At 42.5% G+C, this 17,164-nt stretch overlaps 2 protein-coding genes across 4 annotated transcripts; both read left to right on the plus strand.

Annotated features, from left to right (window-relative positions):
• Positions 1-1,486: 1,486 nt before the first annotated feature.
• Rpl27 (ribosomal protein L27) lies at positions 1,487-4,553 on the plus strand. Its single transcript, XM_026387020.2, has 5 exons — positions 1,487-1,542; positions 1,792-1,874; positions 2,424-2,593; positions 4,225-4,335; positions 4,447-4,553. Exons 2-5 carry the CDS (start codon positions 1,794-1,796, stop codon positions 4,493-4,495), a joined length of 411 nt encoding a protein of 136 aa, XP_026242805.1. The 5' UTR covers positions 1,487-1,542; positions 1,792-1,793; the 3' UTR covers positions 4,496-4,553.
• Positions 4,554-7,211: 2,658 nt separating this feature from the next.
• On the plus strand, positions 7,212-17,058 carry Ifi35 (interferon induced protein 35). 3 transcript variants are annotated; one of them, XM_077801126.1, is made up of 8 exons: positions 7,212-7,434; positions 15,046-15,153; positions 15,287-15,385; positions 15,737-15,884; positions 15,959-16,065; positions 16,167-16,353; positions 16,454-16,560; positions 16,743-17,058. In XM_077801126.1, the coding sequence occupies exons 1-8, from the start codon at positions 7,414-7,416 to the stop codon at positions 16,932-16,934; spliced, it is 969 nt and encodes a 322-aa protein (XP_077657252.1). In that variant the 5' UTR covers positions 7,212-7,413; the 3' UTR covers positions 16,935-17,058. The 3 variants fall into 3 exon arrangements, with proteins under 3 accessions (XP_077657252.1, XP_077657253.1, XP_026242651.1); XM_077801127.1 differs by lacking the exon at positions 15,046-15,153 and having other exon boundaries at positions 15,716-15,884; XM_026386866.1 differs by lacking the exon at positions 15,046-15,153.
• Positions 17,059-17,164: the final 106 nt, after the last annotated feature.

Consider the following 17,164-nt stretch of genomic DNA (forward strand, 5'->3'; position numbering starts at 1 on the left):
CGTGGGCCACCCCATCTACAACTAAAAAAATATATAAATATTTTAATCAGTTTCTTCAATTGCTGAATGGAAAGATAATAGTATTTATTACCTAATGTTGATCTGAGGACCAAATCACACAATGTATGAAAATAGATTAACCTGGCCTGGCACAAGGTATTACCCTCCTCTACCTCCCTCATGCTTATTCTAGTCAGCAATGGATTTGACGTCATTAGACTCTAAATCTTGCAGTCAAGTGCTCTTATTTAAATCTTGTCTCTCCCTCCTGTCTCCTGATAGTGCACACAGTGGGCACTAATAAATGTCCCATTGTGTTCCCTTGGGGGGGGGGTGGTCGGGAGAGAAAATTCAGACTATTTCCCCCTCCTAGCGTCGCAGAAGAGAACTACGAAAAAGGGGACAGTGGAGCAGAAAGCGCGTATAGACGCGCCCTCCCTGCTCTGGCTAGCATAAACCAGACTGGATTTCTTTCCTCTCATCTACTGCTAGAGCTGCTAATAAACTTTAATTTAAGCTGGGAGCAGTGACATAGGCTCCCAATCCCAGCAAAACGGAGGTTGAGGCAGAAGGATAGCAAATTCGAAGCAAGCCTCCACAATTTAGTGAAACCTTATACCAAAAAATAAAAAGGGGGACTGAGATTGTGGCACAGTGGTAGAGCGCTCGCCTAGCACGTGTGAGGCGCTGGGTTCCATTCACAGCACCATACAAAAATAAATAAATAAAAATAAAGGTATTGTATCCAACTGTAACTTCAAAAAATAGAAAAAAAGATATTGTGTCCGTCTACAACTAAAAATATATATATATATATATATATATATATTATATATATATAAATATTTTTAAATAAATAAATAAATAAAAAATAAATAAATAAAAAATTTTTAAATAAATAAAAAGGGACGAGGCACGTGGCACACCCCTGTAATCCCAGCGGCTCAGGAGACTGGTGGGTTCAAAGCCAGCCTCAGAAGCCGTGAGACGCTAAGAAACTCAGTGAGACACTGCTACTAATAAAATATGAAAAAGGCCTGGGGGTGTGGCTCAGTGGTTGAGTTCAATACCAAGTACCCCACCCCTCAAAAAATTAAATATTAAAAAAATTAAAAGGATGGGCTGGGGTTGCTGGGATTGGGAGCCTAGCACGTGCGAGGCCCTGGGTTGGATCCTCAGCACCACATAAAATAAATAAAATAAAGATAATGTGTCCAAGTACAAGAAAAAAAATAAATATAAAATAAAAGGCCTGGGTGTATATGTAGCTCAGGGGTAGAGCGCCCCTGAGTTCAATCCTCAGTCCACACACACACACACACACACACACACACACACAAAGTTGTTCGATTCAACTAAACAAGCTGCCAAACCCTACTTTCTCCTCCGAGCTTCCACTTGCAGTACAAACTGGGCGCAACACAGGCACCAAGGCGAGGCCTGAGGGGCGGGCCAGGAAGTGAGGTCACTCCTCCGCAGGGTGAAAGGTTAGCGGAAGTATCCTTTCTTCCTTTCTGCTGTATCCCCGGCTGCTTGCTGTCGGTGAGTAGAGGTTCGGTCAGAGACTTCAATCCGCATCCATCCTCGGCTTGCGGGCTGAATTGCCGGGTGCATTCAGTCCTTAGGCTTCTGACGGCTTCGTAGCGGATTCCTTCCCGAGACCAGTGCCTGCGAGTGGCTTGGGTCAAGACGGCAGTGAGCAGTCTGAAGTTCCGGGCCCACGCAGGCATTGGCTCGGGAGTCTTTGGCTTAACGAATTTTTGAGCGTTCCCTTCTCCTTGCTCTCTGCAGAAATGGGCAAGTTCATGAAACCCGGGAAGGTGGTGTTGGTCCTAGCCGGACGCTACTCCGGACGCAAAGCTGTCATTGTGAAGGTATCAGTCCACCGACCTCCTCCCCCTTGCATCCGGGGACCCTGCGGGTTGTGGAGGGGTTGTGGAGGGCGGACAGGCTTGGAATTTAAGACCTACTTCCGGGGAATGGTGATGCATGAGGGTTTTTAAGAGAGGAAGGGAAGATGCAAAATAAAAAATGTGAGACGTTCTCCACCAAAGAGGCTTTAAATTATAATAGTGGTCTACGTTTTACTGGACGCCTTATAGGTGTAGTCATGTAATTCTGCTTTAACTATGAAAGAATTCCTTTCTAATGCTAAGGTTTAGAGGATTTAATTTGCTAAGACTAAACAGGTAATTGCTGCAATTCTGTAAGAGAAACTGTTTAGTCAAAATGGTAACTGAGTGTATTTTACTCTTTATTTGCTGCCTACCCACAGTTTTTGTGACCTCTTTAAAGTTTTCCTTGTACTCCAGTTGCACACATCACCTGTCTTGCTGTTGTGACACATACACATATTCCACATATCTAGCACAGGACCTAAACGGGCACTCAGTTAATAACAAATGTAATACTCGTTTATTTAGAATATTGATGATGGCACATCAGACCGTCCCTACAGCCATGCTCTGGTGGCTGGAATCGACCGCTATCCCCGCAAAGTGACAGCTGCCATGGGCAAGAAGAAAATCGCCAAAAGGTCAAAGATCAAGTCTTTTGTGAAAGTTTATAATTACAATCACCTCATGCCCACAAGGTGAGCATTTAAGAATTGATAGGAGTGTGATTTTTATATTTTCATGGTACTCGGGATTAAACCCAGTGCCTCACTCATCTTAGGCAAGTACTCTACCACTGAACTACATGTCTGGATCCTTTTTTGAGGAAAAGAAGGGTCTTGCATAGTTGCCTATCTTGGCAAAGGACTTGGGATGTGGTAGAAAAACATCGCTGGGTTCAATTCTCCAGTAACAAAAAAAGAAAAAAAATTGCTCTTTATCTGTCTTTATGTTAGCTAAAGATTGTCACCTTGTCTTTTTTTTTTTTTTTTTAAAGAATTTATTTATTTATTTTAGTTCTCGGCGGACACAACATCTTTGTTGGTATGTGGTGCTGAGGATCGAACCCGGGCCGCACGCATGCCAAGCGAGCGCGCTACCACTTGAGCCACATCCCCAGCCCTGTCACCTTGTCTTTTATGATAAACACAGGCATAGGTTCCTAGTGAGCCCGTGAAAAACATAGACTATCTTGGTACACTGGTTATAAGAATTGAGAGTCCTTGGACTGAGTATATAGCTCAATTGGTAGAGTGCTTGCCTTGCATGAACAAGTCCTTTTGGGTGTGGTGGCCTGTGTCTACTTGGGGAGGTTTAAACACAAGGATCACCACAATTTCAAGGCCAGCCTTGGCAACTTAGAAGACACTGTCTCAAAAACGGGGTATAGCTTAGGGGTAGAACACCCCTGTGTTCAATCCCCACTACCTTGTCTGCCACTGTCCCTCCTCAAGAGTCCTGAACAATTATTGCCAGAGCCTGGCAGCATGTTTCTTAAAATTCATGCTAGAGGGGCTGGGGATGTGGCTCAAGCGGTAGCTCGCTCGCAATAAATATTTTAAAAAAATTCATGCTAGAACTGCCCATTTGCTTTGGTTTACTAATCTAAAAGCTGAGCAGGCTGGGTCTGGGGATGTAGCTCAGTGATCAGGTACTCTCCTAATGAAGATGTGACTTCAATCCCCAGACCTAAAATTTTAATGTTAAAAGATATGACTACTCTTTCTTGGGTGCTGCACTATGGTGAGATTGATATAGCTAGCTCCTTACTGGTTACTTTGACAGAATATGAATAATACTAAGTGAAATGGATATAAATAGAAACTTAGCCAAGTGCCATTTTGAAAGTTAAAAAAGGGACCAGTATGATGATTTTTAGCTCAAAAAATAGGAGTTGTGGAAAGTTGAGAAGGAGATTTTTCAATGACTTGAGTCTGTGTAAATGAATATTTAGAAATGAGGATTTCCAAAGAATATTATCCGGGCATCAGCATTTACTTATTTATTTGTTTGTTTGCTTATTTATTTTTGTGATACTGGGGATTGAACCCAGGGGCACTTATGATCCTCCCACCTCTGCCTCCTGAGATATAGGATTATATGTATGTACCACCGTGCTCTTTATTTAATTTATTTATTTTTATGTGGTGCTGAGGAAAGAACCCAGCACCTTGCACATGCTAGGCAAGTGCTCTACTGCTGACCCCAGCCCCTTTAGCAGTTTTTGATGAGAGCTGCTATGGAGTCAGACCCTGACCACCCCAGTGTCACAGAGGACTTGGTTATGTGAAAGCCCTAGTTAATCCTACCTTTCCACCATTGTTCCCAGGTACTCTGTTGATATCCCCTTGGACAAAACTGTCGTCAACAAGGATGTCTTCAGAGACCCTGCTCTTAAACGTAAGGCCCGTCGGGAAGCCAAGATTAAGTTTGAAGAGAGGTAAGTGGTTTCTGGTAGTATGTGTTGGCGTATAGTTTTACTAATGTACATGAAAAAGTTTGGTCTTCTTGTTCCATTCTTAATCTCTATCCCTTTTTTTCCCCTTTCTAGGTACAAGACAGGCAAGAACAAATGGTTCTTCCAGAAGCTTCGGTTTTAGATATTTTTGTTGTTGTTTCCATCATTAAAAACAATTAAAAAAAAAAAACCTTTGTCTACATGTTGTACAAGACTGGGTAAAGGAGAACATTCATAGGATAAGATAACTGGTTAGTAAATAGAAAACTGTGGGTGAATATTTAAAAATCTTTGTAAGACTTAAAGACTACTTCTGTCCACTGATTGATAATGTTTTAATGATGTGACGGCCTTCTATAGGTAAAGTGTGGTCTGCTGCCCCAAAAGGCTGCTCCTGACATTTTTAGTTGAGGTAGTATACCACTGTGCAGAATTCCTTAGCATTCCTGGTTTCTACACATTACAAATCTGGAGAACCTAAGCCATGACTTGTCCCCACTTGACACCTTAGCACAGGAGATTACCTGCATGATTTGTTGACCCACAGATTGCCAAAGTCCAGGTTTCCCCAGACTTAGTGAATCAGAGTTTACATTTCTAGTGTTTCTGTCTTTGGTACTGAGAATTGAACTCAGGGCCGCATGCATGCTAGGCAAAACAATCTAAACTAAATCTCCAGCACTTTTTTATTTTTTTAATTTTTTTTAGTTGTAAATGGACACAATAGCTTTATGTGGTGCTGAGGATCGAACCTAGTACCTCACATGTCCCACCGGCAGGACACATCAATGTGGGCAGCGAACCTAGATGGGGAGGAATGAAGGGACAAGAGACAAAAGGTGACAGCAAGACAAAAGTTCTGATCAAGCTGCAAACTTTTATTGTTCACACAGGGGTATTTATGGGCTGGGGATGGGGGGAGCTCTCTTATTGGCAGTTGCTGTATGTCTTCACAAGGTGAGATAACAGCAGGATGTTTCAGAAAGACAGATGGCTTCAGGGTGTCTCCCAGGGGGCTGTTTCTTGTAACTGTCAGGCTATTCTTTGAAGGAGAACTCCCTTTTGGTCCTTGGCACTCACATATTTTTAAAGGAGATTAGGAGACTCTTACCCTCTGTCAGTGTGGCAGAGACTGGCATGAAAGTTTGATTCAAGGGACTTGGGAACTCTATTGTATCACCATTGTGCAATACAGGAAAGATTTGGCCATAGATCTGGCATTTTACCTCTTTTTTTTTTTTATCTGACCCTGTTTTACTCTTTGGCACTCAAGATGGACTGTCACTTGGTAGAACTAGGATTCAGAAAGGCCCATTTGGGCTAGAAATGTTCTGTGGTAGAATGCTTGCCTACCATACCATGCACAAGTCCCAAGGTTCAATCCATAATACTGCCCGCCCCCCCCCAAAAAAAACTCCAAATAGGCCTGTTTGCCTAAGATTAGCACTTCACTTCACTTGGGTAACTGCAGTAGAAAAAATCCTGGACTGGTTAAAAATTCTTAGAAACTAATATAAGCCTTAGGCAGTGGTTCACACCTGTAACTCAAGAGAATGTAGCAGGAGAATTAAGTTCTAAGCCAGCCTCAGCAACATAAGGCCCTTAAGCAACTTGGATCCTGTCTCAAGAAGGGATGGGGATGTGACTGGTTAAGTGTCCCTGGGTTTAATACATCTGTGTGACCTTTGGCAAGTTTCTAAGTCTGCCTTGATTTTCTTATCTGTGAAATGGGGAAAGTAGAACCAATTCTGTGGATTTCACAGAGCTAATTCATGTGTAGCAGAATATTGGGCTCATGGCACAATTCATACACCAGCTATTACACTTTGTGAACTTCAACTATAGCTTTTCTCTGTCCTGTTTGCATTCTCCACTGATAAAAACCATTATTAGGGCAGGTGCGGTGACACCTGTAATCCCAGCAGCTTCGGAGGTTGAGGATTGTGGGTTCAAAGCCAGCCTCAGCAATGGTGAGGCACTTAGCAACTCAATGAGACCCTGTCTCTAAATAAAATACAGAATAGTGCCCCTGAGTTCAATCCCTATACCCCCCTCCAAAAAAACATTAGGGGCTGGGGTTGTAGCTCAGTGGTACAGCACTTGCCTAGCATAAAAGTTAGCACCACATAAAAGTAAGTAAATAATGGTATTGTGTCCATCTACAACTAAAGTTTTTTAAAAGTACATTGTTAATGTTTACATGTGCCCAGCATCATTCTAGGATCTGGAGAAACACTGGGGAACAGAAAAAATTCTGTTGAGGTTTGTCTAGATTACCTGGAAATGGTTGACTGGGGCCAGTATTTACTTTGCAGTTGCTTGTGAGGTAGCTTCTCTTGAAACCTTATTGCTGGGTAGTCAGGATTTTTTTTTGTTTTTGAAGGAGAAGGGGGTACTGGGGATTTAACCCTGAAGCAGTTTAGCACTGAGCTATATCCCCATCCCCTTTTATTTTGAGATAGGGCCAAATTAAGTTACTTAGGGCCTCTAAATTGCTAAAGCTGGGCTTGAATTTGCTTATCCTTCCGTCTCAGCCTCCAAGCCACGGGAATCACAAGCATGCCCCACTGCGCATGACTGGGTAGTCAAGTTTTCAACATCAAGAAGCTCCACCTATGGGCTGGGGATGTGGCTCAAGCGGTAGCGCGCTCGCCTGGCATGCGTGCAGCCCGGGTTCGATCCTCAGCACCACATACCAACAAAGATGTTGTGTCCACCGAGAACTAAAAAAAAATAAATATTAAAAATTCTCTCTCTCTCTCACTCTCTCTCCTCTCTCACTCTCTCTTTAAAAAAAAAAAAAAAAAAAAAAAAAAAAAAAAAAAAAGAAGCTCCACCTAGAGGTGGAGAAGCTTTGATAGAGGGCTGGGATTTCCCTGAAATGAAAGTGGAAGCAAAAAGACTTCCTGCAGAACCTTCACAAGTTTGTTTCAGGCGCATTGGGGCTGGAGGAGACCAAAGTCCCTCAAAGCATATAAGCAAGAATTTTGTTGTGGTGGAATCTGCCACTCTGTGACCAGCTCTGAAGCCTCAACTTTTTACCCAACGGATCCCAGACCCATGTCAGTGACCATCAATACTGTAAGTGAGAAGAAGGGGGGCAGGGGGGGAAGCAGAGGAGCTCTTCTCTGGATCTTGAACTTGTGAACCTGCTCATCTCAGACCTGCTGAAGGGCTGGAAGAAACAAGGCTGGGATTATCTCTCCCAACCAGCAAGTCTTGATCTTGTGAATTTCTTGTGTGAATATGTATTTTTTAGAAGAGAGAATCCATGCTTTTTTTTTTTTCCTGGTATGAACTCAGGGACGCTGTATCACTGAGTTACATTCCCCAGCCCTTTTTATTGTTTGTTTTGAGATGTGATCTTGTTAAATTGTAGAGGCTGGGCTCAAATTTATGATCCTCCTGCCTCAGCTTCCCAGATTGCTGGGATTACAGATGTGTACCACTATGCCCCGCTAGAGAATCCATACATTTTTTTAAGATACTCAAAGGGTCCTATGGCCCAAATAAGAACTTCTATGATGAGTCATGCCCTATTCCCAAAGATCTGTCCTCCCCAAAATAACCCTCACTTATATTTCCATACCAGCCTAACCACTGGCCTGCTCCAGGGTCAGGAATAAGTGTTTTCCCCTCTGAGAGTTAAATTTCTCTGACTCATGATGCTCTCATAGACTAAGCTCTGTAAGGGCTGGTCTCTGCATACCCTGTTTGGCATTGGTTGCCAGTGATTAGTACAGTCCCTAACATATATTAGACACTCAATAACCACTGTTGAGCCTGGCATGATGTCCTGCCTCTGTATTCCTAGCAACTTGGGAAATTGAGGCAGGAGGTTCACAAATTCAAGGCCTTGGCCTGGGAATATAGCTCAGTTGGTAGAGTGCTTGCCATTCAAGGCCAGTCTCCTTAATTTAGCAGGTCCCTACCCAATTTAGTGGGACCCTGTGTCAAAAAAAAAAGGGAGTTTCGGATGTGGCTCAGTGGTACAGTACTTGCTTAGTGAGTGCAAGCCCTGAGCTCAATTCCCAGCACCATCAAATATAAATAAATAAATAAATAGATAGATAGATTGATTGATTGATTTTAAAAATGAAAATAAAAAGGGCTGGGGAAGTAGTTCAGTGGTAAAGTGACCCTGAGTTCAGTTCCCAATACTGAAAATAAACAAATAAACACTGTTGAATGAATGAGTGAATCTCACCCTCTCTCCTGTTTTTTCAGCCTTTCCTGATACTACCTTATTTGTTCCACATAACGAAATTTCTCCCTTGGGAATTTTTCATTTGCCACCAAAAAAACACAGGCTCTGGAGCCAGCCTGGTTGATTTTTTTTTTTTTAATTTTTATTGGTTGTTCACAACATTACAAAGCTCTTGACATATCATATTTCATACATTAGATTGAAGTGGGTTATGAACTCCCAATTTTACCCCAAATGCAGATTGCAGAATCATGTTGGTTACACATCCACAATTTTACATAATGCCCAATTAGTGATTGTTGTATTCTGCTACCTTTCCTATCCCCTACTATCCCCCTCCCCTCCCCTCCCATCTTCTCTCTCTACCCCATCTACTGTAATTTATTTCTCTCCTTGTTTATTTTCCCATTCCCCTCTCAACCTCTTATATGTAATTTTGTATAGCAATGAGGGTCTCCCTTCATTTCCATGCAATTTCCCTTTTCTCTCCCTTTCCCTCCCATCTCATGTCTCTGTTTAATGTTAATCTTTTCTTCCTGCTCTTCCTCCCTCTCTGTTCATGGTTGCTCTCATTATATCAAAGAAGACACTTGGTATTTGTTTTTTAGGGATTGACTAGCTTCACTAAGCATAATCTGCTCTAGTGCCATCCATTTCCCTGCAAATTCTATGATTTTGTCATTTTTTATTGCTGCATAGTACTCCATTGTGTATAGATGCCACATTTTTTTTATCCATTCATCTATTGAAGGGCATCTGGGTTGGTTCCACAGTCTAGCTATTGTGAATTGTGCTGCTATGAACATCGATGTGGCAACATCTCTGTAGCATGCTCTTTTAAGGTCTTCAGGGAATAGTCCCAGAAGGGCAATAGCAGGGTCAAATGGTGGTTCCATTCCCAGCTTTCCCAGGAATTTCCAAACTGCTTTCCAAATTGGCAGCACCAATTTGCAGTCCCACCAGCAATGTACAAGAGTACCCTTTTCTCCACATCCTCGCCAGCACTTGTTGTTGTTTGACTTCATAGTGGCTGCCAATCTTACTGGAGTGAGATGGTATCTTAGGGTGGTTTTGATTTGCATTTCTCTGACTGCTAGAGATGGTGAGCATTTTTTCATGTACTTGTTGATTGATTGTATATCCTCCTCTGAGAAGTGTCTGTTCAGGTCCTTGGCCCATTTGTTGATTGGGTTATTTGTTATCTTATTGTCTAATTTTTTGAGTTCTTTGTATACTCTAGATATTAGGGCTCTATCTGAAGTGTGAGGAGTAAAAATTTGTTCCCAGGATGTAGGCTCCCTATTTACCTCTCTTATTGTTTCTCTTGCTGAGAAAAAACTTTTTAGTTTAAGTAAGTCCCATTTGTTGATTCTTGTTGTTAACTCTTGTGCTATGGGTGTCCTATTAAGGAATTTGGAGCCTGACCAAACAATATGTAGATCGGAGCCAACTTTTTCTTCTATCAGACGCAGAGTCTCTGATTTGATATCAAGCTCCTTGATCCATTTTGAGTTAACTTTTGTGCATGGCGAGAGAAAGGGATTCAGTTTCATTTTGTTGCATATGGATTTCCAGTTTTCCCAACACCATTTGTTGAAGATGCTATCCTTCCTCCATTGCATGCTTTTAGCCCCTTTATCAAATATAAGATAGTTGTAACTTTGTGGATTAGTCTCGGTGTCCTCTATTCTATACCATTGGTCCACCCGCCTGTTTTGGTACCAGTACCATGCTGTTTTTGTTACTATTGCTCTGTAATATAGTTTGAAATCTGGTATCGCTATACCGCCTGATTCACACTTCCTGCTTAGAATTGCTTTTGCTATTCTGGGTCTTTTATTTCTCCATATGAATTTCATGATTGCTTTCTCTATTTCTACAAGAAATGCCGTTGGGATTTTGATTGGCATTGCATTAAACCTATAGAGAACTTTTGGTAATATCGCCATTTTGATAATGTTAGTTCTGCCTATCCATGAACAGGGTATATTTTTCCATCTTCTAAGATCTTCTTCTACTTCTCTCTTTAGGGTTCTGTAGTTTTCATTGTATAAATCTTTCACCTCTTTTGTTAGGTTGATTCCCAAGTATTTTATTTTTTTGGAGGATATTGTGAATGGAGTGTTTTTCCTCATTTCCGTTTCAGAAGTTTTGTCGCTGATATACAGAAATGCCTTTGATTTATGCGTGTTGATTTTATATCCTGCCACTTTGCTGAATTCATTTATTAGTTCTAGTAGTTTCTTTGTAGACCCTTTTGGGTTTTCTAGGTATAGAATCATGTCATCTGCAAATAGTGATAATTTAAGTTCTTCTTTTCCTATTTTTATGCCTTTAATTTCTTTCGTCTGTCTAATTGCTCTGGCCAGTATTTCGAGAACTATATTGAATAGAAGTGGTGATAGAGGGCATCCCTGTCTTGTTCCAGATTTTAGAGGGACAGCCTGGTTGATTTTAAATCCTATTTTGTTCAAAGTGTGTCACCCTGAGCAAATCATTAGATGTAGTAAGTTTATACTCTAGGGCTGGGGATGTAGCTCAGTGATAGAGTACTTGCTTAGCATGTACAAGGCCCTAGGTTCATTCCCAGAAATGCAAAAACAAAATAAAATAAACAGTCTTGGGCTGGGGATGTGGCTCAAGAGGTAGCGCGCTCGCCTGGCATGTGTGTGGCCCGGGTTGGATCCTCAGCACCACATACAAACAAAGATGTTGTGTCCGCCGAGTACTGAAAAATAAAAATATTAAAATTCTCTCTTTCTCTCTCTCACTCTCTCTCTCTCTTTTTTTTTTTTAAGATAGAGAGGGAGGAGAGCAAGAGCGAGAGAGAGAGAATTTTAATATTTATTTTTTAGTTTTCAGCAGACACAACATCTTTGTTGGTATGTGGTGCTGAGGATCGAACCTGGGCCGCACGCATGTCAGGCAAGCGCGTTACTGCTTGAGCCACATCCCCAGCCCTCTCTCACTCTCTCTTAAAAATAAATAAATAAAAAATAAACTATAGGGGGTTGGGGTTTTGGCTCAGTGGTAGAATACTTGCCTAGCATGCATGAGGCACTGGGTTCGATCCTCAGTACCACATAAAAATAAAATAAAGATTGTGTCCACCTAAAACTAAAAAATAATTAAAAAAAAACAACTATAGGAATTATACTACAAAAATTGTACTATAGCCAGATGCATGCGATGGCACATGCCTGTAATTCCAGCTACTCAGCAGCAGGAGCATCACAAATTCAAGGCCAACCTTAACAGTTTATCAAGGTCCTCAGCAACTTAGCAAGATTCTGTCTCAAAAAATAAAAAGAGCAGGGAGGGGGCATGAGGGTAGAAAAGATGGTAGAATGAGACGGACATCATTACCCTAGGTACATGTATGATTGCATGAATGATGTGACAATTTCATGTAAACCAGAGAAGTAAAAAATTGTGCTCCATTGTGTACAATGAATTGAAGAGCTTTCTGCTGTCATGTATAACTGATTAGAACTAAATAAAATAAATTAATTTAAAAAAAATTAAGGGCCAGGGCTATGGCTCAGCAGTAGAGTGCTTGCCTAGCATGCGCGAGGCCCTGGGTTTGATCCCCAGCACCACATAAAAATAAGTAAAATAAAAGCATTGTGTCCAACTACAACTAAAAATTAAATATTTTTTTAAGAGAGAGAGAATTTAAGAAAAAAAAAAAAACAACCCATGGAGCTTTTATTCTTATTTTTTTTAAGAGAGAGTGAGAGAGAGGGGGACAGAGAGAGAGAGAGAGAATTTTTAACATTTATTTATTTTTTCTTAGTTCTCGGCGGACACATCTTCGTTTGTATGTGGTGCTGAGGATCGAACCCGGGCCGCACACATGCCAGGCGAGCGCACTACCGCTTGAGCCACATCCCCAGCCCAAGAGAATTTTTAATATTTATTTATTTATTTTAGTTTTTGGCGGACACAACATCTTTGTATGTGGTGCGGAGGATCGAACCCAGGCCTCACGCATGCCAGGCGAGCGCGCTACCGCTTGAGCCACATCCCCAGCCCAAAAAATTAAATATTAAAAAAAAAATTAAAAGGGGTGAATAGCGCAGTGGTAAAGCACACTGGCTTCAATTCCCAGTCCAAAAAATAAATAAATAAAAAGAGTAAGGAAAGGGGTGGGACTGAGGAATGTAGTTTATCTTGAGTAATTACCTCTAACAACCTACCATAATGCAAGGTTCAATCCCCAGTACTATAAACAAGTAATTAAAAATAAAAAAGAATTACACTATTAAGTTTGGTATAAAATGATAAGAATTAGACTAGATAACCCATAAATTAATATAGGAAAAACTTAGGCTACTATAGCACATACCAAATGTTCAATGTGTTTGTTATCATCAATACTCTTTTCAGAAATGGAGCTCCCAAGGACAACCTTGATTCACCCCATCTCACTCCCACCTCCGATAAAACTATTGTTTTGCAGTGCTGAGATTGAACCCAGGGATATACTACCACTGAGCCCTAGCCTAGCCCTTTTTACTTTTTTTCTGAGGGGTATCCTAGGTATTGAACCTAACAGTGTTTTATCACTGAGCTACATCCTCACCCTTAACTTGAAATTTTCCTGCCTCAGCCTCCTCAGTGGCTGGGATTGCTGGTATGTGCCACCACACCTAGCTTAAAACTGGTCTCAGAGGACCTTTATATCAGGGTAAAGTGATGCATGCTTATAATCCCAGAGACTCAGGAGTCTGAAACAGGAGGATTGCAAGATCAGGGGCAGCCTCAGCAAGTTAGTAAGGTCCTTAAGCAATTTAGAGACCATCTCAAAATAAAGGTATGGCTAGGGATGTAGGTTGCTCAGTGATAAAGCACCTCTAGTTTCAATCAGTACCACAAAAAAGAAAAAAGAAAGGCAAGCTCTTAACATCTTGTTTTGTTTTTATTTATTTATGTTTTGATTTTTGCAGTGCTGGGGAATCAAATCCAGGGCCTCACTGCATGCTAGGCAAGGGTTCTACCACTGAGCTACACCCTCAGGCCAGAAGGTGGTCTTATGATACATGAATAAGTCTGACTATTCTTGATACATATTAAGGTCCTTAATAGCCTCTGACACACTTCCCTTGCCTGTTGGTATAATTGCCTGTTTGGCTACAAAACTCAGGGACCCACAGGTCCAAAATCTTGGCATTGTTTCTGCTTCATTGCCCTCTGCTAAATAAGGCAAGACTCCAAGGAGTCTTTTTTTTTTTTTTGTACTGGGGATTGAACACAGGAGGGGTCTGCCACTGAGCTCCCTCCCTCATCCTTTATTTATTTATTTATTTTTAATTTTGAGACAGGGTTTTGCTAAGTTGCGGAAACTGGCCTTGAACTTGCAATCCTCCTGCTTCAGCCTCCTGAGTAACTGAGATAACAGGCATGTACCACCACAGCTAGGGACCTTTTTCACTATTCATAAACCAGCATAATTTGGTCAAGCTCTAGTTTTCCTCTGCTTAAAAAAAATAAACTCACTGAATTTTTTCAGTGCCTTTGGTAACATGCTCTCACCCTATCATTCATTCACTTCATGCATTCATTCAACATACATTTAGTGAAAGTCTTTTGTGTCAGGCACTTTTCTGGACACTGGGGATACAGAGGTGATCAGGACAGAGTCTCATCTTTCCAAGTAAGCTCACTCTTCTCTGAGCTAGCCTTATTTAACCATAGTTAAATTTGACCTTCCTAACCACAGTGTGAACTCTGCCAGCCAGTGTCTACTCCAGCCCACAAACAAAGGTGTATTTTATCTGTATCCCTGATGCCATTTCCCTGCCTGTGCTGTTGGCTGTCTCTCTAGACCTACTCCAAATCACATCAGCCTGAAAGGCTGGTTGGCACATGGAAAAAGTTGCAGTTAAGAGATAAGCTAGGAGATATATAAATTCTTGCTGGCTCTGGGCTTGATTTCTTCTCTGTACAGCACTGGTTGGAATCTGGAATCAGCCTGCCTAGGGCCAAATGACTTTGGGCAAGCCATTTAACCTCAATTTTGGTTTTCTTTTTTTGTAAAATAAGGATAAAAGGGTATCTATCATATAGAGCTGTCATGAGAATTGAGTGATATAATCCATATAAAAGGCCTTAGCTCAGTACCTAACATATTGTAAGTTATTTAGTAAATAATAGCAAATAGGCTGGGGGTATAACTCAGTGGTAGAATGTGTGCCTTGCATTTGCAAGGCCTGGGGTTCAATCCCCACAAAAAACAAGTTAGCAAACAGTATTATGGCATTATGCAACTTGACCTCCACTCCTCCTAGAGGCCTCCCTTGCTGTGTTAATCCCTCTGGACTACTTCCTCTAAACTCTTGCTGACCTTTACAATCAGTGACTGTGCATTGACTATCTTAGGTAGTTTGGTATAGGCCCCAGGGCTGGACCCTTAATTTCCACTGCCCTGTGTTAGGGCTCACTGTCTCATAGTGGGAGCTTGATGAGTGTTTTTTAAGCTCTAGATCTGCGGTAACAAACCAGCCATGGCTGCTGCAATGCTCCAGCCCTTCCTAGAGCAGCTGAGGCTAGCCATCCCCAGGTGGAGTGTGCCAGGACCAGCCCAGGGCAAGGTAAAGGGTTTGGGTTGTTCTGAGGCCAATCATCATGTCTGCTTCTGGGGAGTCCAGAAAAGGACACTCTTCCCCTGGGCTTGCTTGTTCTCTGGAAAGGTGACTAGTTGCTTGTTCCCTTGTGTTCCAATAGACCCTCTGCACCCTTCAGGAGGAGCAGGTCAGACTAAAGATGAGACTGCAGGAGTTGCAGCAGCTAAAAAGGGAGCTCAGGAATTCTCCCAAAGACAAGGTAAGCAGGAAGATGACGTGCAGTCTGCTGGAAAAGAGCTGGGGAGTTCTTTACTTTGGGCCCTGCCACTTCCTTGCTGTGTGACCTCAATGTGTTACTTTAACTCTCTGAGCCACAGTTTTCTCATCTGTAAAGTAGAACTACCTCTCAGCTTTATATGAGAACAAACTAAAATCTTATATATAAAGTGCCCATTATGGGACTGAGCTATGTTATCCATTCATCAATCCAGCTCTTCTTTCAGTAAATGTATTCAGCTCTGTCAATCAAACTGAATTGGGGGCACCATCTACTCAGGAGGGATTAGGGACCTTTCTAACCCTTCATCAGCCTCCCTTTCTGTACCTCCAGATTCCATTCCCTGTACCAGAATTCCCCTTAGTGTTCCGAGGACACACTAAGCAGGGCAGACCAGTGCCCAAGTCTTTAGTTTCCAATCTTCGGATCTGCTGCCCTCTGCCTGGAGGGTCTGCTCTGGTCATTTTCGATGACCCCAAAGGTGAGCTTGGGGTGAATCTCAGGAGGGAGGCTGGGAGGTTTCCCAGTATTGACCATGTTCTTCCTGCTATCCAGTTGCTGATCAAGTGCTTCAACAAAAGGAACATAAGATTGACATGGAGGAGTGCTGGCTGCGGGTACAGGTCCAACCCTTGGAGCTACCCATGGTGACCACTATCCAGGTAACAGAATGATAAGATCCTGGGATATGGAAAGGGTGTGCTGTACCTGGGCTTCAAGAAATAGATTGAGTCTGGGATCACTCCTGCCTGTCTCTTCCTAGGTGTCTAGCCAGAGGAATGACCAGAGGGTATTGGTTAGTGGATTTCCTGCTGAACTCAGGCTGAGTGAGGAGGAGCTACTGGACAAGCTGGAGATCTTCTTTGGCAAAGCCAGGAATGGGGGTGGGGACGTGGAGACTCGGGAACTGCTGCAAGGAAGTGTTGTGTTGGGTTTTGCTAAGGAAGAAGGTAAGGGCCTACTTCAGGGAGATTAGATTTCAGTGTGCATGAGATCACAGGAGAGGAGAGGGCTTGAGGGTAAATGTCTACCCTTCCTTGTTCCCCACAGTGGCCCAGAACCTGTGCCGGATTGGCCAATTCAGAGTGCCATTGGGAAGGCAGGAGGTTCCTCTGAGAGTCTTTCCCTATGTGAGTGGGGAGATCCAGAAGGCTGAGGTAAGTGGGACGGTGGATGATGGGGATTTAGACCTGTCTATCTGCCAGAAACCTAACCAAGGATCAGGGCCTCTAAACCCTACCTACCTTACCCACCATCATCCTGACCCTTCCATATTCTCACAGGGCATCTGCTGCCCCAATCTCTTTGAGTCTTTACCATCTCCTGGCTTATTTTTCAGATCAGATCCCAGACAGTTCTCCGCTCAGTGCTGGTACTCAACATTCCCGATGTCCTCGATGGCCCAGAGATGCATGACATCTTAGAGATTCACTTCCAGAAGCCCACTCGAGGGGGTGGGGAGGTGGAAGCCCTGGCAGTTGTGCCCCCAGGAAAGCAGGGCCTGGCAGTCTTCACCTCTGAGTCAGTCTAGGTTCTCCAACCAGCTGCAGTTGGGTAAGCATAGATCTTTACGTTTACTGACAGGGGGAAGGGATTACACATTGTGAACCGCTGCCAGGGAAGAGTAAAAGTGCCTACTTGGCATGATGTCCTTCCTCATTTCACTCATAAAAGGAAACTTGATTTGGGTATGGAAGGGAGACTGGGACAGGGAAGAACCCTGACTTCCTGCCATCAGCACTGGCCTTCCAGGAGTTCACT

The sequence above is a fragment of the Urocitellus parryii genome, chromosome 7 (assembly GCF_045843805.1).
Source record: "Urocitellus parryii isolate mUroPar1 chromosome 7, mUroPar1.hap1, whole genome shotgun sequence".
Lineage (NCBI taxonomy): Eukaryota > Metazoa > Chordata > Mammalia > Rodentia > Sciuridae > Urocitellus > Urocitellus parryii.

Bases quoted from the DNA above. Each gene is read 5' to 3' on its own strand.
- Rpl27 (XM_026387020.2), top strand. From the start codon at position 1,794: ATGGGCAAGTTCATGAAACCCGGGAAGGTGGTGTTGGTCCTAGCCGGA. The intron at 1,875-2,423 runs GTATCAGTCCAC...TCGTTTATTTAG, and splicing joins GCAAAGCTGTCATTGTGAAG to AATATTGATGATGGCACATC. The intron at 2,594-4,224 runs GTGAGCATTTAA...CATTGTTCCCAG, and splicing joins AATCACCTCATGCCCACAAG to GTACTCTGTTGATATCCCCT.
- Ifi35 (XM_077801126.1), top strand. From the start codon at position 7,414: ATGTCAGTGACCATCAATACT. The intron at 15,885-15,958 runs GTGAGCTTGGGG...CCTGCTATCCAG, and splicing joins CATTTTCGATGACCCCAAAG to TTGCTGATCAAGTGCTTCAA. The intron at 16,066-16,166 runs GTAACAGAATGA...GTCTCTTCCTAG, and splicing joins CCATGGTGACCACTATCCAG to GTGTCTAGCCAGAGGAATGA.